General features: G+C 62.3%; 1 protein-coding gene across 1 annotated transcript; it reads left to right on the top strand.

Annotated features, from left to right (window-relative positions):
* Positions 1-9,435: 9,435 nt before the first annotated feature.
* Positions 9,436-17,547, top strand: FSCN1 (fascin actin-bundling protein 1). The gene is made up of 5 exons (XM_090289907.1): positions 9,436-10,304; positions 15,792-15,948; positions 16,032-16,153; positions 16,348-16,515; positions 16,938-17,547. The coding sequence occupies exons 1-5, from the start codon at positions 9,473-9,475 to the stop codon at positions 17,138-17,140; spliced, it is 1,482 nt and encodes a 493-aa protein (XP_090146033.1). The 5' UTR covers positions 9,436-9,472; the 3' UTR covers positions 17,141-17,547.
* Positions 17,548-18,279: the final 732 nt, after the last annotated feature.

Raw genomic sequence — 18,279 nt, 5'->3', positions numbered from 1 at the left:
GAGGGGGAGGGAGGAGTAGGACAGTGGCCGGCAGAAGCATGGTGGGGGAGGGTCCAGCCCTGTGTGGCCTTGATGTCCCTCATCCCGAGTCACAGTTCTTCGCCCCACACGTGAGCTGCTTTCCAGGCACATCCTCTGGGCCCCGCTCTGCCCTTGTGACCCTCAGAACGTGGGGCTCCCCGCCACCACGCTGACTCACCTTCCTGTTGCTCATGGCTCCCCTCCTCCCCTCCTCTGTCTCAGCCCCAGGCCACCTCTGCCCATGGGTGTCACTCTGCGCACCCATGCCCTCGGGATAAGCCCCTGAGCTGGGACCTGCAGGGTCTGGCCTCCCCAGCCCCATCTCCCCTCCCCTGCACCCGGCTCAACCCCAGCCGGCCCGGACTCCTCCTCACCGCCGGCTCCAGAGCACCGAATGCCTCCCCACAGCCGCGGGAGGGAGGCAGTACTGGGCCCATTCCACAGACGGTAGAATTGGGGTGACAGAGAAAGGAAGTCTGAGGGTGGGCCGGGCCTGGGCCCCCGGGCCGTGTGCTGCCCCTACGCCCTTCCTGGTGGCTGTTTTCTCGTCCCTGTGCGGACCTGGGTTTGTTTGGCACCTTCTTGAGAATTGGCTGGATAGGTCCCTCCGAGCAATCCGTTCTAGTGATGTGGGTGTGGGACTTTCACTGTCCTCACTGCTGCTGCGTCTCAGTATGTCATGGGGTCAGGCCACACCAGCTCACCCACGTTGTTCCATTTCCCCTCCCCTCCCCCCGCCCTTGCCTCCCCCCTTCCACTTTCTGTCTCTGCGAATGCGACTCCTCTAAGGGCCTCGTGTAAGTCACTCACTTAGCGTCATGCCCTCAAGGCCCATCCGTGTGGGCCTTCCTTCCTCAGGCTGGGTGCCTGTCACACTGGCTTGTCCCTTCATCCCCCGAGGACACCTGGGCAGCTCCGCCCACGGGCCCCGGGCGCAGTGTCTGTCTAAGTCCCTGCTTTCCAGCTCTTCTGGGCGCACGTCTGGGGGTGGAATTGCTGGATCCCGTGGTAATTCTGGGGGCCGCAGCTTCAGAGAGAGAAGCGAGGGCCGGCGGGCCGGGTGGCTTTAGGAAAGGTTCCTGTGACTTACAAAGCCAGTCTTCCACCAGGAGCTGTGTGAATCCAGCTGGAGCCGTGAACTTGGATGAGGAAACACATCCTGTCACACTGACGTCAGCATTTCCCTCCTTTAGGAATGCGAGCACCAAACCCCAGCAGGGCCGGTGGCTTTGTCACCAACAGAGCGCATTGCATTTACTGCAGCGATTAGGTCCAGTCACAGCCGCTCTTACATGGCCGCTGGACACTGTCATGTCACGTGTTAATAGGAAGCACACATGTTAGCATGTCACAGTGAAGCGGCACGGTGACGTCAGTGGGACTGATTTCCTTTGCGTTGTACGTGTTTTGTCTTATGCACCGGAAAACGTGATACTGAGAAGGGGGTTCATAAGCTGTCAAAAGCCGCGCGTTTAGAAAACGTTGGGACGACTTGATGTCTGGCGCCCTGGCAGCCACCTCGCGCCTCGGAGGGGCTAAGCCTGAGGGCAAAGCTGCTTACGACAAGGATGGCAGAGTGAGGGGCAGGGGAAGTTCCAGGGTCCTTCCCCAGCTGCTGTCAGGATTACCCACCCCGGAAACTCCCCTCCTCGGGACTGCTCACTTCCGCCGTCACTGGGGCCCAGCTGAAGCAGCCGAGTCCGAGTTTTCTGGTTTTGGCGTTGAAGGCATTGTGACCGAAAGGAGTTTTTCCCAAAGGGGTCTGGGAATGGCCTCGGGCTGCAGGCCTTTTCTGGGTGCATAAATGTGCCCTGGCTGTGACTTTAGGCAAAAATAAAAGCCCCCGTTCCTCCAGGCTTCCACAGCCCCCAAACTAGGGTGCACGGCTTCTCTAGGGCCGGCTTGAGCTGGCTACGCTCCCCCCAACCTTTGGTTAGGATACAACCCGTGCCACCCCCAGGCGGAGGCGAGCAGGTGGGCTTGTGGGGGGGCCCGTGGGTGCGGGCAGGGCCTGCAGGAGGTGGTGCTCACGTACCGGCCTGGGGGCCGCCCACCACTCCTGTCCCCCTGCTGGTGGGGACTTGGCTTCCGCAGCCAGGGACTGCCCTGCAGGAGGGCCTCTTGTCTGTGCCCCCAAACCGCCCTCATCCCCACAGGAGGACCCCATCAGTGTCCCAGACCCTCGCAGTGTCCGGGACGTGCATTGGGCAGGGGCAGGGAGGGCTGCCTGGCTGCTGAGGGCTCTTGGGCCAGACAGATACTAGAGGGTTCCCTGTCCCCTGTGTGAGCATTTCAAGTATCCTGGCCCGTGTCCTCGGTCAGCTGGCACGTCTGAAATGCCAGGCCTGTGGGCAGACCCCAGCCGCAGGCCCTCTCGGGGAAGCACCGAGTGTGGGTCCGGGGTCACATGCCTGCTTAGGGAACCAGCGGGGTCTGGACTCCGGGAGGTCTGGGGCCGGGGAGGACTGAGCCGAGAGGCGCAGGAGGCAGGCAGGGGAGGGAAGCTTTGGCCTCGTGGCCCCTTCCTGCCTCTCTGTGTGCCTGTCTGTCCCCGCCGGCCGGACATGGCTGTCGCAGCCTGGCACAGGGACACAGCCTTGCCACTGGTGCAGCAGCAAGAGGGCAAAAGAACAAAATCCTGAAAGGTCCTGGGGTCCCGACACTTGCCGTCACATCTGTAACTCATGGGACATCCCTCCAGTCCCCAAATTCTGCTCCAGCCTCCTGGGGGCTGCCCAGGTTGCGGAGGGGCCCCAGGTGTGCCCAGACCTGAGCTGCTCAATACAGCCACTCTACCTGCCTGTGGCTTTTTCCATTTAAATTACTTCTAGTGAAGGCCCAGGCTGGGTAGCTCTGGGTTAGAGCATCATCCCAATATGCCAAGGTTATGAGTTCGATCCCCAGTCAGGGCACACACAAGAATCAACCAATGATGCATGAATAAGTGGAACAGCAAATCCATGTTTCTCTCTCCCTTTCTCTCTCTCAAGTCAATAAATTTTAAAAAATTAAATTAATTCCAGTGAAGTAGAATGGAAAGTTCAGCTCCTGTCACACGAGCCACATTTCAAATCCTCAGCAGACACACACATAACTGGTGGCTCTTGTATTGAACACAGCAGATTCTAGAACATTCCATCATTGTAAAATGTCCTACTGTACGGCACCGAGCCAGATGCCTGCCCTGACCCTTGGGACGCCTACACCTGGGTCAAAAGTGCCAAAGCTCCGCTCTGTGGGCACCAAGGGAAGGAGGCAGATGAGGTTTGAACTGAGCCTTTAGGATGAGTAGAGCGTTGACAGCTGGAGAATACAGGGAAGGGCATAGCAGGTTATGGGAACAGCATGTGCAAAGGCACTGAGGTCGGGAGCAACAGCCCCATGTGGATGGGGTGTGAGTGGGGAAGGTGGGGGAGGGGAGCCAGGAGAAATGAGCAGAGGCCAGACCACCGGGGGTTTAAGCTGAAAGGGGCAGGATCAGGTTTGCTATTGAGGAAGCCAACTGGCTCCCACGCGGCTGGATTGGAGACCACGTGGGTAGGGGATGAGACAATGTACCCGTGAGAGCTGCGGCTTGTTACTCTTGCCCCTGAGCATCTGCAGTTTATCAGAACAGTCAGCACTTGCTGAACTGGGGCAAGAAGGCCCCGTCCTTGCAGCTGGCCCAGGCGTCCCTGGACCTACGGTGTGTGCGGTAGACTGGGCTCTGCAGGCTTGCAGAGCAATGGGTGACCATGCCACTCGACAGACGGAACAGAGGCCAGAGACAGGCCTGTCCTGCTGGGGTTTCACGGCCACTGATGAAGGCGGGGGTGCCCCGAGGGCAGCTGCAGGCGTCTGGGGCAGGAGTGGGGTAGCGGCCAGGTGCGGGGAGGCTGAGGCCTGGCACCAGCCAGTGGCCCTCCTTGGCCAGGGGATTGGGCCCTGCTCCTGGCAAGGACATCTTGGCAGGAGCAGAGCTCTGCCCAGGGCGCTAATGTCCTCTTAATTAGCCGGGCGCTTGCCAGGCACCCGCCACCATGGCTTCACTTTGCAAACTGTGCTCGGGCCTCGGAGCGGGACCGGCCAGCATTCGCCACACTGGGAGTCTGATGGGTGGCCAGGTGGGGCCTCTGAGCTGCCTCCAGAGGCCAGTTCAGGCCTCCCCTCGGGGCATCATCATCCAGGAGGGTGACAGAAAGACAATTTCTGGGGACACAGTTTCAGTAACAGACACAGGGAAAGCCAAACATCATACTTTTGCTCTGGCGCCTGACTCCACCCTGTTGAAGTATTCACCCAGCAAAGGCATCACCTCCTCCTGGAGGCCCTCCTGGAGCTCATGGCTAACTCTGGAGTCCCCCTACCCAAGGCAACAGCTCATCATGCGGGCAACACCCTGGGCACACATGAGTTCGGTTCCTGCTTTGGAGGGGGTCACAGTTTAGGGGCAGGAGTTGGGGGTCACAAATCTCTTGGCAAATCTGATGAGAGCCATGAGCGTGGGCCTCTGAAAACTGCTCATCCCTCTTCAAAAGCTCAGCCAGAACCTCTGTTCTGTCCATCCCTCAGTTTCCCTACTTGTGACCTGAAGGTGCAGAGACCGGCAGGGGTGTTTGCAGAGATGGGGCGTTGGGGTGTTGGCCTTGTCCTGCCCTCTTTGGCTCTGAGCTGATGGCACTGAGGTGCGGCCTGTGGCCCTGGGTGGCACAGCTGTCCTGGTCCCCACAGTCAGCAGGGCAGCCAGGCCTGCCAGGAGTCCAGCCCTGGAACTGTTTTTTCTTACTTGGGAGGTACCCGCGAGGGGTGCAGGCTGTGCCAGGCAGCACCGAGGGGACCGCAGAGGCGGCAAGACCACCAGGCCAGACGCCACTCGCAGGCTCTGGGCCGCGAGGCCAGCCACTTACAGAGGACCGAGTGGTGGCCCGCTGTCTGGCCCCTGACACACACCTGGGCCACACTGTCTTCTCTCGAGAAAAGGGAAGCCAAGGCTGGGAGAGGACGAGGACTCACTCCCCATCATCACATGGCTCCAAGTGGTGCTGCCAGGAAGTTCCCAGGAGGACACCACACTCCTGTCCCTTATAGACAGGGGCTGCGATTTGCCCAGGGCCGCCCAGGGGCCCCCAAACCCTGTGTCTCGAGGACGCACCGAGAGAACCGGGCAAAGCCCCGGGCAGGGGCAGGGCAGATCGCCAGCACCGCCCTGGGAGGCTGAGCGGCAGAGGGTGCGGCGAGGCTGCAGAGCGGGTGGGAGGTGAGGGGAGCCCAGGAGGGAGCAGGAAGTGTGGGGGCCACCCTTAGGGAGGGGGTGCACGGCCAGGGGCGCCACCGTGAGCGCACCACTTCTGGTCGGGTCGTGAGCACACGGCTGCCGGCAGAAGGCCTGAGTTCAAGCGCTGCTTCTCCCACCTCCCAGCTGCGTAATTTAGTCATATTCCTTTTTTATCTATAAGATGGACGGATTTTTTTATTGCGATAATATTCACATAACATAGCCCTGGCTAGTGTGGCTCAGTTGGGTGGAGTGTCGTCCATATGCCAAAGGGTTGGGAGTTCGATTCCCGGTCAGGGCACACACCTAGGTTTCAGGTTCAATCCCTGGTCAGGGCTCACATGGAAGGCAGCTGACTGATGTGTCTCCCTCACATCAATAATGTTTCTCTCTCTCTCTCCCTTCCTCTCTCTCTCAAATCAATAAACACACTAAGAAATTCAAAAATTCACATAAAATTGCCTATTTAAAGTGTACAATTCTGTAGCCTTCAGTCCATTCACAATGTTCTGTAATCACATCTCCCCAGTTCTAAGACGCTTCATCCCCCAAAGGAACCCTTCCCATTAAGCAGCTGCTCCCCAGCCCCTCCCCTGGCCCCAGGGGGCACCAATCTGCTCTCCATGGGGTCCTGTTTCTTCAGTCTCAGGCTCCTTGTCTGTGTGATGGCAGGACAAAGGCCTGTGGGAAGTTTAGGCAGATAAGGCCCTCGGCACAATGCCTGGAGTTCTGATCCTTAGTGATTTCAGAGCGGCCTTTCCCGCCTCCCCCGCCCCCACCAGACTCTGTGATCCCCGAGGGCAGAGTCCAGTGGGAGGGGTCCCAGAGGCTGGTGGGCCCAGTTCTTGGGATCCAGTTCCCTGGGGCTGAGGAGATTCCTGCAAGGAGGACCCAAGGCATGGGCGGCCCTGCCCAGGCGAGAGGGCCCAGCTGCAGGTAGAGGCAGGGGCCCCTGGTCCCGGCAGGGCTCACTCCAGGATTAAGCCGGAAGCACAGCCGGAAGCAATGACCACCTGTGTGCCGAGAGAACGGATTGCAAGTAGCTGTGGAGACCGGGGGCTCCCTGGGACAAGTCGCCAAGGCATGGAAGCAAGACGCAGAGAAAAAAAAAACAAAAAACAAAAAACCATGCAAAACAATATAAACAAAACAAAAATCCTCAGAAATAGAGCTATGGACTTCTATATCTAAATATCTATCAACATTGCCCATGTAGCTATCAGTCAATCAAAAATCACTCCATCTTTGCACCATGCTGGGTTCCCTCCTCTGGCCTTCCCCGAGTCTCCGTTACACTGGGCACCTCTGTGTGCAGTGAGGTCACACGGTCCTGTTTGCAGGCCCTGCCTTGGGTCCCTCTGGGGAAGGACTGGGACATGTACACTATGTCCCTGGGCCCCACGGGAACCCAGGTGCCACCTGAGCTGCCTTGGAAGGAGGGCATGGCTTGGATGAGGCCCGACCCACTCCCAGGCTGGCCACTGGGCGCCCTGCTGCCTGATCTGGGGACAGAAACGAGGCCACCAGGAAGGGCTGCTCAGCCTGTTCTGAATCCAGTTTCCCAAGCCTTGGAGACTGAGACTTTCTCCCCAGCCAAGCAGCCTGGGAGAATTCCCTGTGCTCACCACTGATGAGCAGGGGCCTGCCTGAAATGAAATCTCAGGGTGCACCCAGCACAAACGTCAAGGATCAGACACCAGAGTCAGGTGGCCTTGACACATACTTGCCACGGACAAAGAATAGTGGGCTCCCCATCACCAAAGGCATTCAAGCCTTCGTTTTTTGCGTGGCACATGGGCCATGATGAGCAAAGAGAGGGAAAAACACAGTGCTGGTGGGTGGTTGAGGGCTTCACAGTCGGGAAGGGCTTCTGGTCAAAGCAGGGCATCAACAGCAACAGCTGATGTCTGTTTGCACGGTGCCTGTTAAATAAACCTGGCACGATCGGCCCGTGGAATATTATGCAGCTGTGAAAAAGAACAAGGAAGGCACGTGAAGCAGAAACTGTGCTAAGATATGTCAGGTAATAAAAGCTGGGCTGAAAATACTATTCCCCGAGAGAAGAACAGGAAACCCACCCATGCTTGCTTGTCTTTGTGTAAAGAAAGGGAAATAAACAAATGTAACAACAGTTACTAAGGTGGAGGAGCGGAATGGGGAGGGGAGACGGAGGCCATTTTATTATACATTCTTGGAGTTTTGAACTGTGTGAATGTATTGTCTATTTGGAAAACAATCTGGCTCTCAGCATACTCCAGCCATGCCGCCAACACCCAGCCTGGCACCCCACAGAAATGCCTGCTGTTATTCCGCCCCCTCGCCTCTGAGTCTAGGTAGTTGGCCAGAGGTTGGGGGTTCTTCCTAACTAGACACAGGTCTTCCTGGGTCCAGAGGGCGTTCATAAACAGTGTCTGAGAGTGCCCCCAGGGACTCTCTGATCACCCGGAGTGGAGGCTCAGAGAGGTTAAGTAACTTGCCCAAGTCGCACAGCCAGGGAGACCCTGAATTCCAAGCCTATTAGATGACCTCAAAATGAGCAACGCGATTTCCTAGCTCTCTAGTGGGGGTGCTTTGCAGGAGGCAACACTGCAGGAGTGCCAGCCTGGGGAGCAAGGCCCTGCCAATAAAGCCATCGGTGGCACGAAGGCAAGAAGGTCACACCATGTTCCCCTGGAAGACAAAACTCCCTCACGGGGGTTTCCAGGGGGAGGCCCAGGCTCAGACCGACTGGAGGGGGAGTCAGGCAGTGGCCCCCGCCTTGGCCTGGAGACCTCGTGGGCAGCCTGTGGCCGGCGGCATTCCAGGGGCCTGCCCGGCATGTTGGGAATGTCCCAGCACACATGGCCTTCAGAGAGGCTCAGAAAGGGAAGTGTTCCTAGACAGGGGTGAGGTGGGTGTCTGTAGGGAATGCCCCCCTCCCCCCCCCCCCCGTTTTTCATTTATTGATTTGGAGAGAAGAGGAACGGAGAGAGACAGAGACAGAGAGAGAAACATGGATGTGTTGTTCCACTTATTCATGCCTCATTGGTTGACTCTTGTATGTGCTCTGACTGGGGATTGAACCCACAACCTTGGCATACTGTGGCGATGTTCTAACCAGCTGAGCTCCCCAGCCAGAGCAGGAATGTCCCCTTTGCTGCAGGATGGAGAGTTGGGGTCCTGAAGGATGACGTGTCACCCCTTCTGTGTGCGGGCTCAGCACCCTGTGACGCTGGAGTCTTGGGTGTAAAGCGGGAGGCACCCTGGCCCTAGACGTGGGACCTGGGCTGGGACCTCAGGGCTGTGTTGCCTGGCAGCGCTGTAGCATCTCTTTGAAGTGCCCGGTCAAAGGACACACTGCTCACCCCGCTGCCCAGTAGGCCACAATCCTGCGGCTTCTGGGTCCCCACAATGGGAACGCTGGTCACTTGTTGAGGCCCCTCCCAAGGCTATTTGGGCGCCTGGGCCCCTGGGAGGGGGCTGGGTGGCCTTGCGAGCGGTGTCCTGGGAGCGAGGCCTCAGGGAACCACAGCCCCCTCGAGAGGGCCTCACTGCAAGGCCTGGGTGGGGTGAGCTGGGGTCTGCAGACCCCTCCCCAGCTCCTGGCCCGCCCGCCCCTCACCCCCACCCCACCGACCCACAGGCCTTCGCAGTGGCTTCTCTCGGCTCCTTCAAGGCTCTGCTCCTAGCCCACCCCTCCGAGCGCCCTCCGGACCGCCTCCACCCCGTCACAACGCCTCTGTCGCAACCGCGAACCTGGCTCGTCCTACCTCCTTGCTGGGCTTGGGGAGGGGGCCCTCCGAGGGGTCGGTCCGGGGCCCCGGGTGAGTCCTCGGGCTGCGGCGCTGCGGGGGTTGGGCCGTGGCGTGGAGGGTAGGGGTGGACGCCGAGGTGAGGGGCTACAGAGGCCCGCCGTGCCGAAGGAGGGGACACCGGGGGCCGAGCCGCCACCCGCGCGCCTTGGGGCCCCAGCGCTGCGGAGAGGGCCCCCTCGGGCTCCGCGCCCCCTCCCAAGCCGAGGGCGCCGCGAAGCGGGGGCGGGGCCTCGTGGCGCTGACGTCACCCGCCTATAAAGGGCTGGGGCGCCCCAGCCGGCGCTGTGGAGCGCTGCGGAGGGTGCGCGCCGGCCGGTGGTCGCCGAACAAAGGACTCGGGAGCTGCCGCGGGGACCCGCCACCGACCGCCCGGGCCGTGCCGGGCCCGCCGCCCGCCGCCACCATGACTGCCAACGGCACGACCGAGGCGGTGCAGATCCAGTTCGGCCTCATCAACTGCGGCAACAAGTACCTGACGGCCGAGGCGTTCGGGTTCAAGGTGAACGCGTCGGCCAGCAGCCTGAAGAAGAAGCAGATCTGGACGCTGGAGCAGCCGCCCGACGAAGCGGGCAGCGCGGCCGTGTGCCTCCGTAGCCACCTGGGCCGCTACCTGGCGGCCGACAAGGACGGCAACGTGACCTGCGAGCGCGAGGTGCCGGGCGCCGACTGCCGCTTCCTGATCGTGGCCCACGACGACGGCCGCTGGTCGCTGCAGTCCGAGGCGCACCGGCGCTACTTCGGCGGCACCGAGGACCGCCTGTCGTGCTTCGCGCAGACGGTGTCGCCGGCCGAGAAGTGGAGCGTGCACATCGCTATGCACCCGCAGGTCAACATCTACAGCCTGACCCGCAAGCGCTACGCGCACCTGAGCGCCAGGCCGGCGGACGAGATCGCGGTGGACCGCGACGTGCCCTGGGGCGTCGACTCGCTCATCACGCTGGCCTTCCAGGACCAGCGCTACAGCGTGCAGACCGCCGACCACCGCTTCCTGCGCCACGACGGGCGCCTGGTGGCGCGGCCCGAGCCCGCCACCGGCTACACGCTCGAGTTCCGCTCCGGCAAGGTGGCCTTCCGCGACTGCGAAGGCCGCTACCTGGCGCCGTCGGGGCCCAGCGGCACGCTCAAGGCGGGCAAGGCCACCAAGGTGGGCAAGGACGAGCTCTTCGCCCTGGAGCAGAGCTGCGCCCAGGTCGTGCTGCAGGCCGCCAACGAGAGGAACGTGTCCACGCGCCAGGGTGAGTGGGGACGCCGCCCCCGCCTCCCCGGTCGGTGCACAAAGCGCACCCCACCCCCAGCCTCCCGCCCTTTCTCGCCCGCGGCGCCGCTGCGCTTCCCAGCGGTGCCCCCGCGAGACGTGCAGGCCGCCCCGTCCCGCCGCGGGACGTGCACTCCAGCCCCGAGGAGGGAGCGAGGGGTGGGGCTTTGCCCAGCTCTGGGCGCCGCTGCGTGACCCCCACCCCGCGTTGGGCTCGGGGTGTCCAGGCTCCGCCGCCCTGGCTGCCACTCTCCGGCCCCCCTGCCCAATCTGGGTTCTCTCCGCGCGCGCCGGTCCCTGGGATCGGCGGGCCCCTCCCCCTGTCAGCGGGCCTTTTGCTCCGGGGCGGAGGCGAGGGTCGTAACCCGTCCCGGACGCGCTCCCAACCCCCAAGAGCGGCCTTTTGAGGGCGGGAGGGAAGGCTTTGATCCCTGCGGGGCGCCCCCCACCACCCCGCCCTCGGGGCCTTTCTCCACCGCGTGGTGTCAGGCGTGGTTAGCCTCCGCTGGGGAGGGGGCCCCCAGTGTCTGCCCTTCCCCCCGCCCGACCCCTCCTCCCGTCTCTGCCCTCGTTCGAGGCCGCGGCCTTTGTGAACAGGGGGGCGGGTTCCTCGACTGGGCCCTCCCTCGCCCCCTTTGTCCTGCTCGGTCTCTGCAGATGGGAAAACCAGATGCGGCGGGGCGGGGGAGAGGAGTCATATTTCTGCGGAGCCCCCCTGCTGAGGACCCCCATTCACGCCGCCCCCCGGACCTAGTTCTCGGGTCCGGAGCCTCCCCGGGAGGCAGCCTCCCTCCTCGCACCCCAGACCCGGGACGGCTTGGCTTGGCGCGGATGGCGGCCTGCCAGGCACCCCGCCCTGCGCCGGCCGCGCGTCCCCGGGCCGGTGCGCTCTGGCCTGCAGGCGTCGGGCGGCCTCAGCGTGAGCCCGGATCCCTAGGGAAGCCCCTTACCCTCGAGTGAACCCACCCCGAGGCCCAGAACAATTGGCCGCAGTTCGCGGTGTCCTCTCCTGGGGCCTGCCGCCGGCCTCGCCATTTCCGAGCCAGAGTGAGCCCCTCTCCTCCCTCCCCCGATCCCCCCTGGCGCTTCTCTTCCTTCTGGCGCCCGGCGGCCCGCCTCTCCTTTGGCGGAGAAGGCAGTTGACTCCTGGCAGCCGGAGGCCCCACCGGAGGGAGAGAGCTGTGGGGTCTGGTCCCCTGGATGGGAAGTTGGACTCCAGCCTCTGGAGGTGGCTGGATGGCGCCCAGACAGTGGCCCTCTCCTGGTGGCCCCTCTAGTGAGGGGCTCCTGTCACAGCGGGGGTGCAGGCAGTTTTGTGCTTGAGTTTGCTGATGGGCGTGGGCAGTAGGGCTTCCATCCCACAGGTGGGTGGGTTAAGGCCCGGAAAGGTGAAGCCATGTGCCCAAGGTCACAACTGGGAAGCCGCATGCAGAACCAGGCCTTCTTGACTCCAGAGTGGGCTCTTACCTGAGCCCCCTGATGCCTCCCAGCCTCTGGGGCCCACGTGGGCCTCCCCATCTGTTCTCACCCAGCCCTCAGTGGGGCAGGCCTCCCCACCTGTTCAGCAGACATTGAGCTCCTGCTGAGTGAGAAGTGCTGAGGCCTGAGTGCTGAACAAGTGGTCATGTCTTGGGCCCTTTCCTGGTGGGGTTGTTCTCGGGGGAGCGTGATCGAAAGCGCAGAGCTGTCAAGCAAAGGTCTGGGGTCCAGGAAGCACATGAGGGTTCCAGAGGAGATGGGGGTGGTCCCTTTCTGGGGAAGATGCTTGGGCTGACCTGAAGGATGACTCGCAGGGAGCACAGTGTGGGGAACAGTACGGCTTGTGCAAAGGCCCTGAGGCAGGAAGGAGCAGAAAGCCCAGAGTAAGCTTAAGGGTGTGTTTGGCAGCCCCTGGCGAGCCTGGACAGACGCCGCTCCTCTGTAGTAAAGCTCTCAGGGGGTGTCAGGATGTGATTCAGGCTGATGGGGCAGGAAGAGCTGGAAATTGGGTCAACAGAGGGGTGTTGGCTCATCTATGAGTTTAGGGAGATGAGGAACTGGGGGGAGGGGGCTTTCAGAGTTGATATTGGGGCTCCATCGGCTTCAGGTCTTGGGGTCTTCATCTCATTTGCATGTTAGCTGACCGTGGATCTTCCTGGTGGGATGGCGAATGACCAAAGGACTCTGAGTTGGCATCAGGGTGTGTGTGTGAGTGTGTGTGTGTCTCTGCAGAGGCCATCTTGGAGGGGCCTGCGTGGCAAGGAGGCAGCTTCCGACACACGCTGGGAAACTCCAGCCAGGAAGGAGGAGCATCCTGGGCTTAGTGGCTGGGGGACGTGACTCATGTACGCAGGCCTGCACTGGCTGCCTGGTGGGCGTGGCGTGTTCCTTGCTGAAGCTGCAGCCTGCTCATCCTGCCTCAGTTCCCCATCTGTACAGGGCTGGCCCCTGCCCCCTGGCTGCCCTGGGCACGTTTTCAGCCAGGCTGTATTTCTGGGAGGTGGCCATCAGAGCCACCATTAGAGGCAGGGCTGGCCACCAGGACCTGGGAAGTGGTGTGGCTGTGACCACAGTGAGGGCATGGCTTGGGCAGGGTGGAGGGTGGCAGGGGCGCTGAGGGCAGCACCTCCTGCTCCTTGGGAGCCTCACCGGCCCTGGGCTCCAGCCAGACCTTGGGCAGCGCCTCACCCCATTTTCCAGCTGCTCTGGCACCTGGCCTTGCACCTGGCCAGTTGACCGGGGACTCCACGCTCAGGAAGTGGCTTGCCCCAGCCGCCCGAAGGCCAGGCTGGCTGGTGGAGGAAGGGCAGGTCCTGCTGGGCATTGCAGGGTGTGTAAGAATCCTCGTGAGGCCGGGCATTGCAGGCCTAGCCAACGGCTTCTGTGAGGCAGAGGAGGCGTTTGAAGGGGCCAGGGAGCGGCGAGAGAGACTGGGAAGAGGGGAGGGGCAGGAGACCACCGGTGCTTCCAGGCCCCTCTCCTAAGCTGAATGGGGGTGGGGGAGCTGGGGAAGTGTTGAGGCTACGGGGACGGGGACCAGAGGGTGTCAGACAGGGAGGGGGCGACCAGGCAGAGCAAGCCATGATGGGGGGCACAGGCGGGGGTTCCGGGTGCCTCTCTGGGGCGCTCTGGGGAAGGGGGCGAGTGCCTGTGGGCTCCCGTCGAGCCCCCACACCTCCTGCCCCCAAGGGCTCCTGTGGGTCCGTGACTCAGGTTTTCTGTGCTGCTGTTGATGAAAAATCCTGAAGAAAACCCTGTTTCCATAGTAACCCAGCTCTAATTAGAGACTCCAAGGCCAAGAGGGGCCTTTCCTGTCTGGGCCTGGCCTTGGAGCCAGGAGGGGCCTTGCTGGATGGTAGTGGGGGGGGGCTCTTACCCCACCCCTTCCCTTCCTGTTGGGGTTGAAAGACCTGGCACCTAAGCGGCACCAGGCCCCAAAATCCTCAGCTTCCTGGAAGAACGGAGAGACTGGGGGCCCTTTTGACAGGCAGGGAGAGAAGCTGAGGCTGAGTGAGTGGGAAGTACTGTCCCAAGGGTGCCCGCCTGGCTTCTGCTGTGGGTCACTCGCTGGCCTGGGTGTTTTCATCAAACCCGTCCAGGCCTGGGCTCCGCAGGCTGATGGGCTCGGAGGAGGAGAGCTGGTGGAGGTGGTTATGGCCCTGGGCACTGTGGAACCTCCCTTTGTTCCTCTGAGAAGGCGGGATGCTCCCTGGCTCAAGCCCAGGGTGCACCCGCCTGCAGACAGCTCAGCGGCCCGAGGGGACCCGTCTGGCTCAGTGAGCAGGCCCCCGGGGAGGCTGGGAGCCCCGGCAGGCAGGCTGGCGAGCCCCGTTTCCCTGCCAGGCTGGGGAGGCTATCAGATCTGACCTCTGTTCCAGGTCCCCTCCCTGCCCCTTTTCTCTTTCTGGGGAGTCCTCTCTGGCTGTTCTGCTACTGGGGTGTACGCAGAGGGCCTTCCCTCTCGTCTGTTCCCTCCCTTTCCCTTGGCCAGCCCACCGCGCACTGGGCAGGTTGTGCCTCCCGGCGGACTGGTGGCCGCAGGGTGGCTTTCTGCAGAGCAGGGTGTGGCGCCTCTGCAGACGGATGGAGGGGACCGCAGCCCTGCTCCGCTCTCCGGCGTGGCGTCAGGAAGGTCCGTGCTGGGTGCTGGCTCTGGGCTTAGCAGACCCGGCCCTTGCTGACCCCATCCTGGCTCAGGGCTTCCCTGGAGTGTGGTGGTCAGTCCCACTCACTGCCTGGGTCCCAGCTTGTCAGGAGGTCCCTGACACCGGGGGCCCGCGGCCTGGAGGGCTGAGCCCAGGGGCTCCGCGAGGGCCCGGGTCAGGACCCTGGGGGACCCACGGAAGCCATGCCCACTGGTCCATGGAGTGGTGGGAGGGCTGGGGGAGAGAGGGCCTGAGTGTGCCCACCTTGCCCTCCTGAGAGCCACCAGGGCCCCTTGCTTTCCCTCTGGGTCACCTTGGCCAAGGACATCACCTCCCTGCCTCAGTCTCTGTGAAGTGGGGGTGAAGGTCCCCACCCCTTGGTACTGATGTAGGGACATGTCATTGGGTTAAGAAGGGGCTGACACCTTTCAGGCCCTAAGTAGTGGCTGGAGAACTGAGGGTGGGTTCTGGGGCGGGTGCGCTCAGACCTGGCTCTGGTGCCACCTGCCAGTCCTCAGCTCCTCGTCTGAAGGGACGCTTGTCACCACCAGCGTGGCATCAAGGCCCAAACGGTGACACGCTGGTGGGCCCGCGCGGCTGGCACTCTGCGCAGCTGCCCTGGAGGTGTGGTTCTTAGAACCCAGGGCGCTTGGGGCTGCGAACTGGTCCTGTGGGGACAAAGGTGCCAGGTCCAGGTCTTCGCTGGAGGAGGTCACCATGGTACACAAAACGGTGCAGGTCATATGCAAATGAAGGTGTGTCTGCAGAGGCGACCCCCAGGCCCAGTGCTGGCTGTCCGGGGCGCGCCATGGTGTGGGCAGATATGTGGCTTCGTGTTTTTGCTTCTGTGCGTTTCCTAGGTTTCCTGAGAGAGCCCGGGCTCCCCGGTTTGTCTGTAAGTCTTACACTTGCACTGAAGCGGTGTTCTGCTGTGCCTTCCACCGGTCACCGCGGTCACTGCTTTTGGTTGTATTTAAAGCAAACCCCCAACATCAGGACATTTCATCTCGAGATGTTTCTCCCTCTCTCTCTGATAAAACGAGGCCATTTTCTGACCTAACCACAACATGATTAACAATAATTAATCCTTAACATCAATCCTCCCTGGCCAGAGGACAATTTCCCAACCGGCTCTACAATGTCTTCCTGCAGCTGGTTTGTTGAAAGTTGTTAATTCTGTCAACAAAGAAAGTGACACAGAGCCAGATGAGCAGTTCTGCTCGTGGGGTGGCCCCGCCTGTCCTGGGGTCTGTCCTCTGCTCTGCAGGCCTGGGGCTGCCAAGGCTTGTGGGTGTGCGTCTGGGGGCAGGGCCATGGGTACCAGCTGGAGGCTGTCCCCGCAGGTATGGACCTGTCGGCCAATCAGGACGAAGAGACTGACCAGGAAACTTTCCAGCTGGAGATCGACCGTGACACCAAGAAGTGCGCCTTCCGCACCCACACGGGCAAGTACTGGACGCTGACGGCCACGGGGGGTGTGCAGTCCACCGCCTCCACCAAGTAAGTGCCCCGCCCGCCAGGCCGGCCCTCCGGGGGGCCCAGGGCCGGCGGGACTCCGCCTGACTCTGTCCTGTCGTGCCCAGGAATGCCAGCTGCTACTTTGACATCGAGTGGCGTGACCGGCGGATCACACTGCGCGCGTCCAACGGCAAGTTTGTGACGGCCAAGAAGAACGGGCAGCTGGCTGCGTCCGTGGAGACAGCAGGTAGCCAACTGGGGGCGCCCCCTCAAGACCCTCCCTCCTGCACGGTCTAACCACGCTGAGGTCGCTCCCCAACGCCCCCTGAGGCCCGCCCTGTGCTGTGTGACCCCAGGCTCCTGCTCGCTCTCTCCGAGCCATGGCCTGGGCGTCCCAGCCACACCGCGTGAGGCTCATGGCCCCTCCCCTTTCCGGGACAGGGGACACGGAGCTCTTCCTGATGAAGCTGATCAACCGCCCCATCATCGTGTTCCGTGGGGAGCACGGCTTCATCGGCTGCCGCAAGGTCACGGGCACCCTGGACGCCAACCGCTCCAACTACGACGTCTTCCAGCTTGAGTTCAGCGACGGCGCCTACAACATCAAAGGCAGGTCCTCCCGAGCGTGGGTGCTGGGTGGGGCCCCTGGGCACCCCCTGCCTGGCATGGCCCTGGCTTTGGGGCTCAGCCGGGCCTCCCTCTGACTTGGCTTCTGCCATTCCAAGCCCCAGGGCGACAGATGTCCTGAGGCCACCAGGGGCTCTGGACTGGGAGCAGTCCCTCCCCATCTTTCTCTGTATAGGAGGGAGACCTCCCGGCCTACTCCAGACCCCAGCCCAGACCGAGCTAGAGCGGACAGGGAGTCAGGGTTCCAGAAAGGGTGGGACGGAAACCCTGGGGGCAGGGCGATGGGCTCCCATCCGCACGGGTGGCTGGGAGGTTTGGGTGGGCCTAACTGCCCTCTCCCCCATTCTGGAAGCTGGGACTGCGGGGTGGGGATCAGGGCCTGACAGTCTGGCCCCTCCCCCCAGACTCCACAGGCAAGTACTGGACGGTGGGCAGTGACTCCTTGGTCACCAGCAGCAGTGACACCCCTGTCGACTTCTTCTTCGAGTTCTGCGACTACAACAAGGTGGCCATCAAGGCGGGCGGGCGCTACCTGAAGGGGGACCACGCAGGGGTCCTGAAGGCCTGCGCCGAGACCATCGACCCTGCCACGCTGTGGGAGTACTAGGCCCTGCCCCCCGCGTCCCTGTCCCCAACCCGCCCTGACCCCTCCCGCTAATTCTTCTCCAGGTGGGCGCTGCCGACGGCGGCCAGCCCCTTGCCTTTCAAACTGGAAACCCAGAGAAAACTGTGTCCCCACCTGTTGCCTGCGTGGCCTCTCCCCGGGCGGGTCAGTGGCTGTGGCCTGGCCCTTGTGGGTATTGTGACCGTCAGCCCTCTCTTCTCTGCTGTGGGCGAGGCTGGCACCTCTTTCTTCTGACCTCAGATGACTCTGAGCCTCATTTCCCAAAGTGGCCGATGAGCAGTGGGGGCTGGGGGCCTGGGTGTGGGGAGTGTAACTGGAATTTCCTGCCCCCGCCAGCCGGGATCCCCCAGCTCCGCGGGAGCCGGGCACTTGCCCCGAGCCCTTCGGTGGTGCCCCCGTAAGCCCTTCGGTGGTGCCCCCGTAAGCCCTTCGGTGGTGCCCCCGTAAGGGCTGAAACTAGAGTGCCGACACCTGTCCCCTTTCCCCGGAGCAGGTCTGCTCACTGCGCGTCCCCCGTGGTCTGGGGCCCTGCTCCTGTCTCTCTCATTCACCCTGGCCTGACTGGAAGCAGAAAATGACCAAATCAGTGTTCTGTTTTGTTTTTTTAATGAAATGGTGTGGAGGCGGCTCAGGCAAGCCTGGGTATGGTCATGAGTGGTCCTCCCGGGGTGTTGGGGGGGCACCTTGGGACAGCATCTCCAGGCCTTGGTGCCCTCGGCCTGCTGGGGGGGGGGGGCAGGTAGGGCGCCTCCCTGAATCCAGAATCACCCCCTCCCCTCACTCACCCCGTGGCTCTCACTGGCCCTGCCACCTGCCCACCTCCTGGCCTATGTCCCTACCCGGTGGTGCTGCGCCCCTCACCGCCCCAGCCAGACCCTCCAGCCGGCATGATCGGTGCTCCTTGCCTGGCGGGACTCTGGGTCTCGGGGTGGGGCAAAGCCGGGGCCACCCTCAACTGGGATCCCGTGAGGAGCCCCCCCCCCCCCACCGTGGTTCACCACCGCCATGCATCTCGCTCTGGGTGTCCTGGTCTTTTATTTTTTGTATGTGTCATTTGTATAACTCCAAATGCCCGTGATAGTAGCTTCAGACTGGAAAGAGCAAAATAAAATAACACAAGT

This window comes from Furipterus horrens, unplaced genomic scaffold (genome assembly GCF_987537825.1).
Source record: "Furipterus horrens unplaced genomic scaffold, mFurHor1.1.pri manual_scaffold_10, whole genome shotgun sequence".
NCBI classification, from domain to species: Eukaryota; Metazoa; Chordata; class Mammalia; order Chiroptera; family Furipteridae; genus Furipterus; species Furipterus horrens.
The sequence above is the reverse complement of the archived record's forward strand: the minus strand, read 5'-3'. Positions and strand labels throughout refer to the sequence as shown.

Bases quoted from the DNA above. Each gene is read 5' to 3' on its own strand.
- FSCN1 (XM_090289907.1), top strand. From the start codon at position 9,473: ATGACTGCCAACGGCACGACCGAGGCGGTGCAGATCCAGTTCGGCCTC. The intron at 15,949-16,031 runs GTAAGTGCCCCG...TGTCGTGCCCAG, and splicing joins CAGTCCACCGCCTCCACCAA to GAATGCCAGCTGCTACTTTG. The intron at 16,154-16,347 runs GTAGCCAACTGG...TTTCCGGGACAG, and splicing joins TGCGTCCGTGGAGACAGCAG to GGGACACGGAGCTCTTCCTG.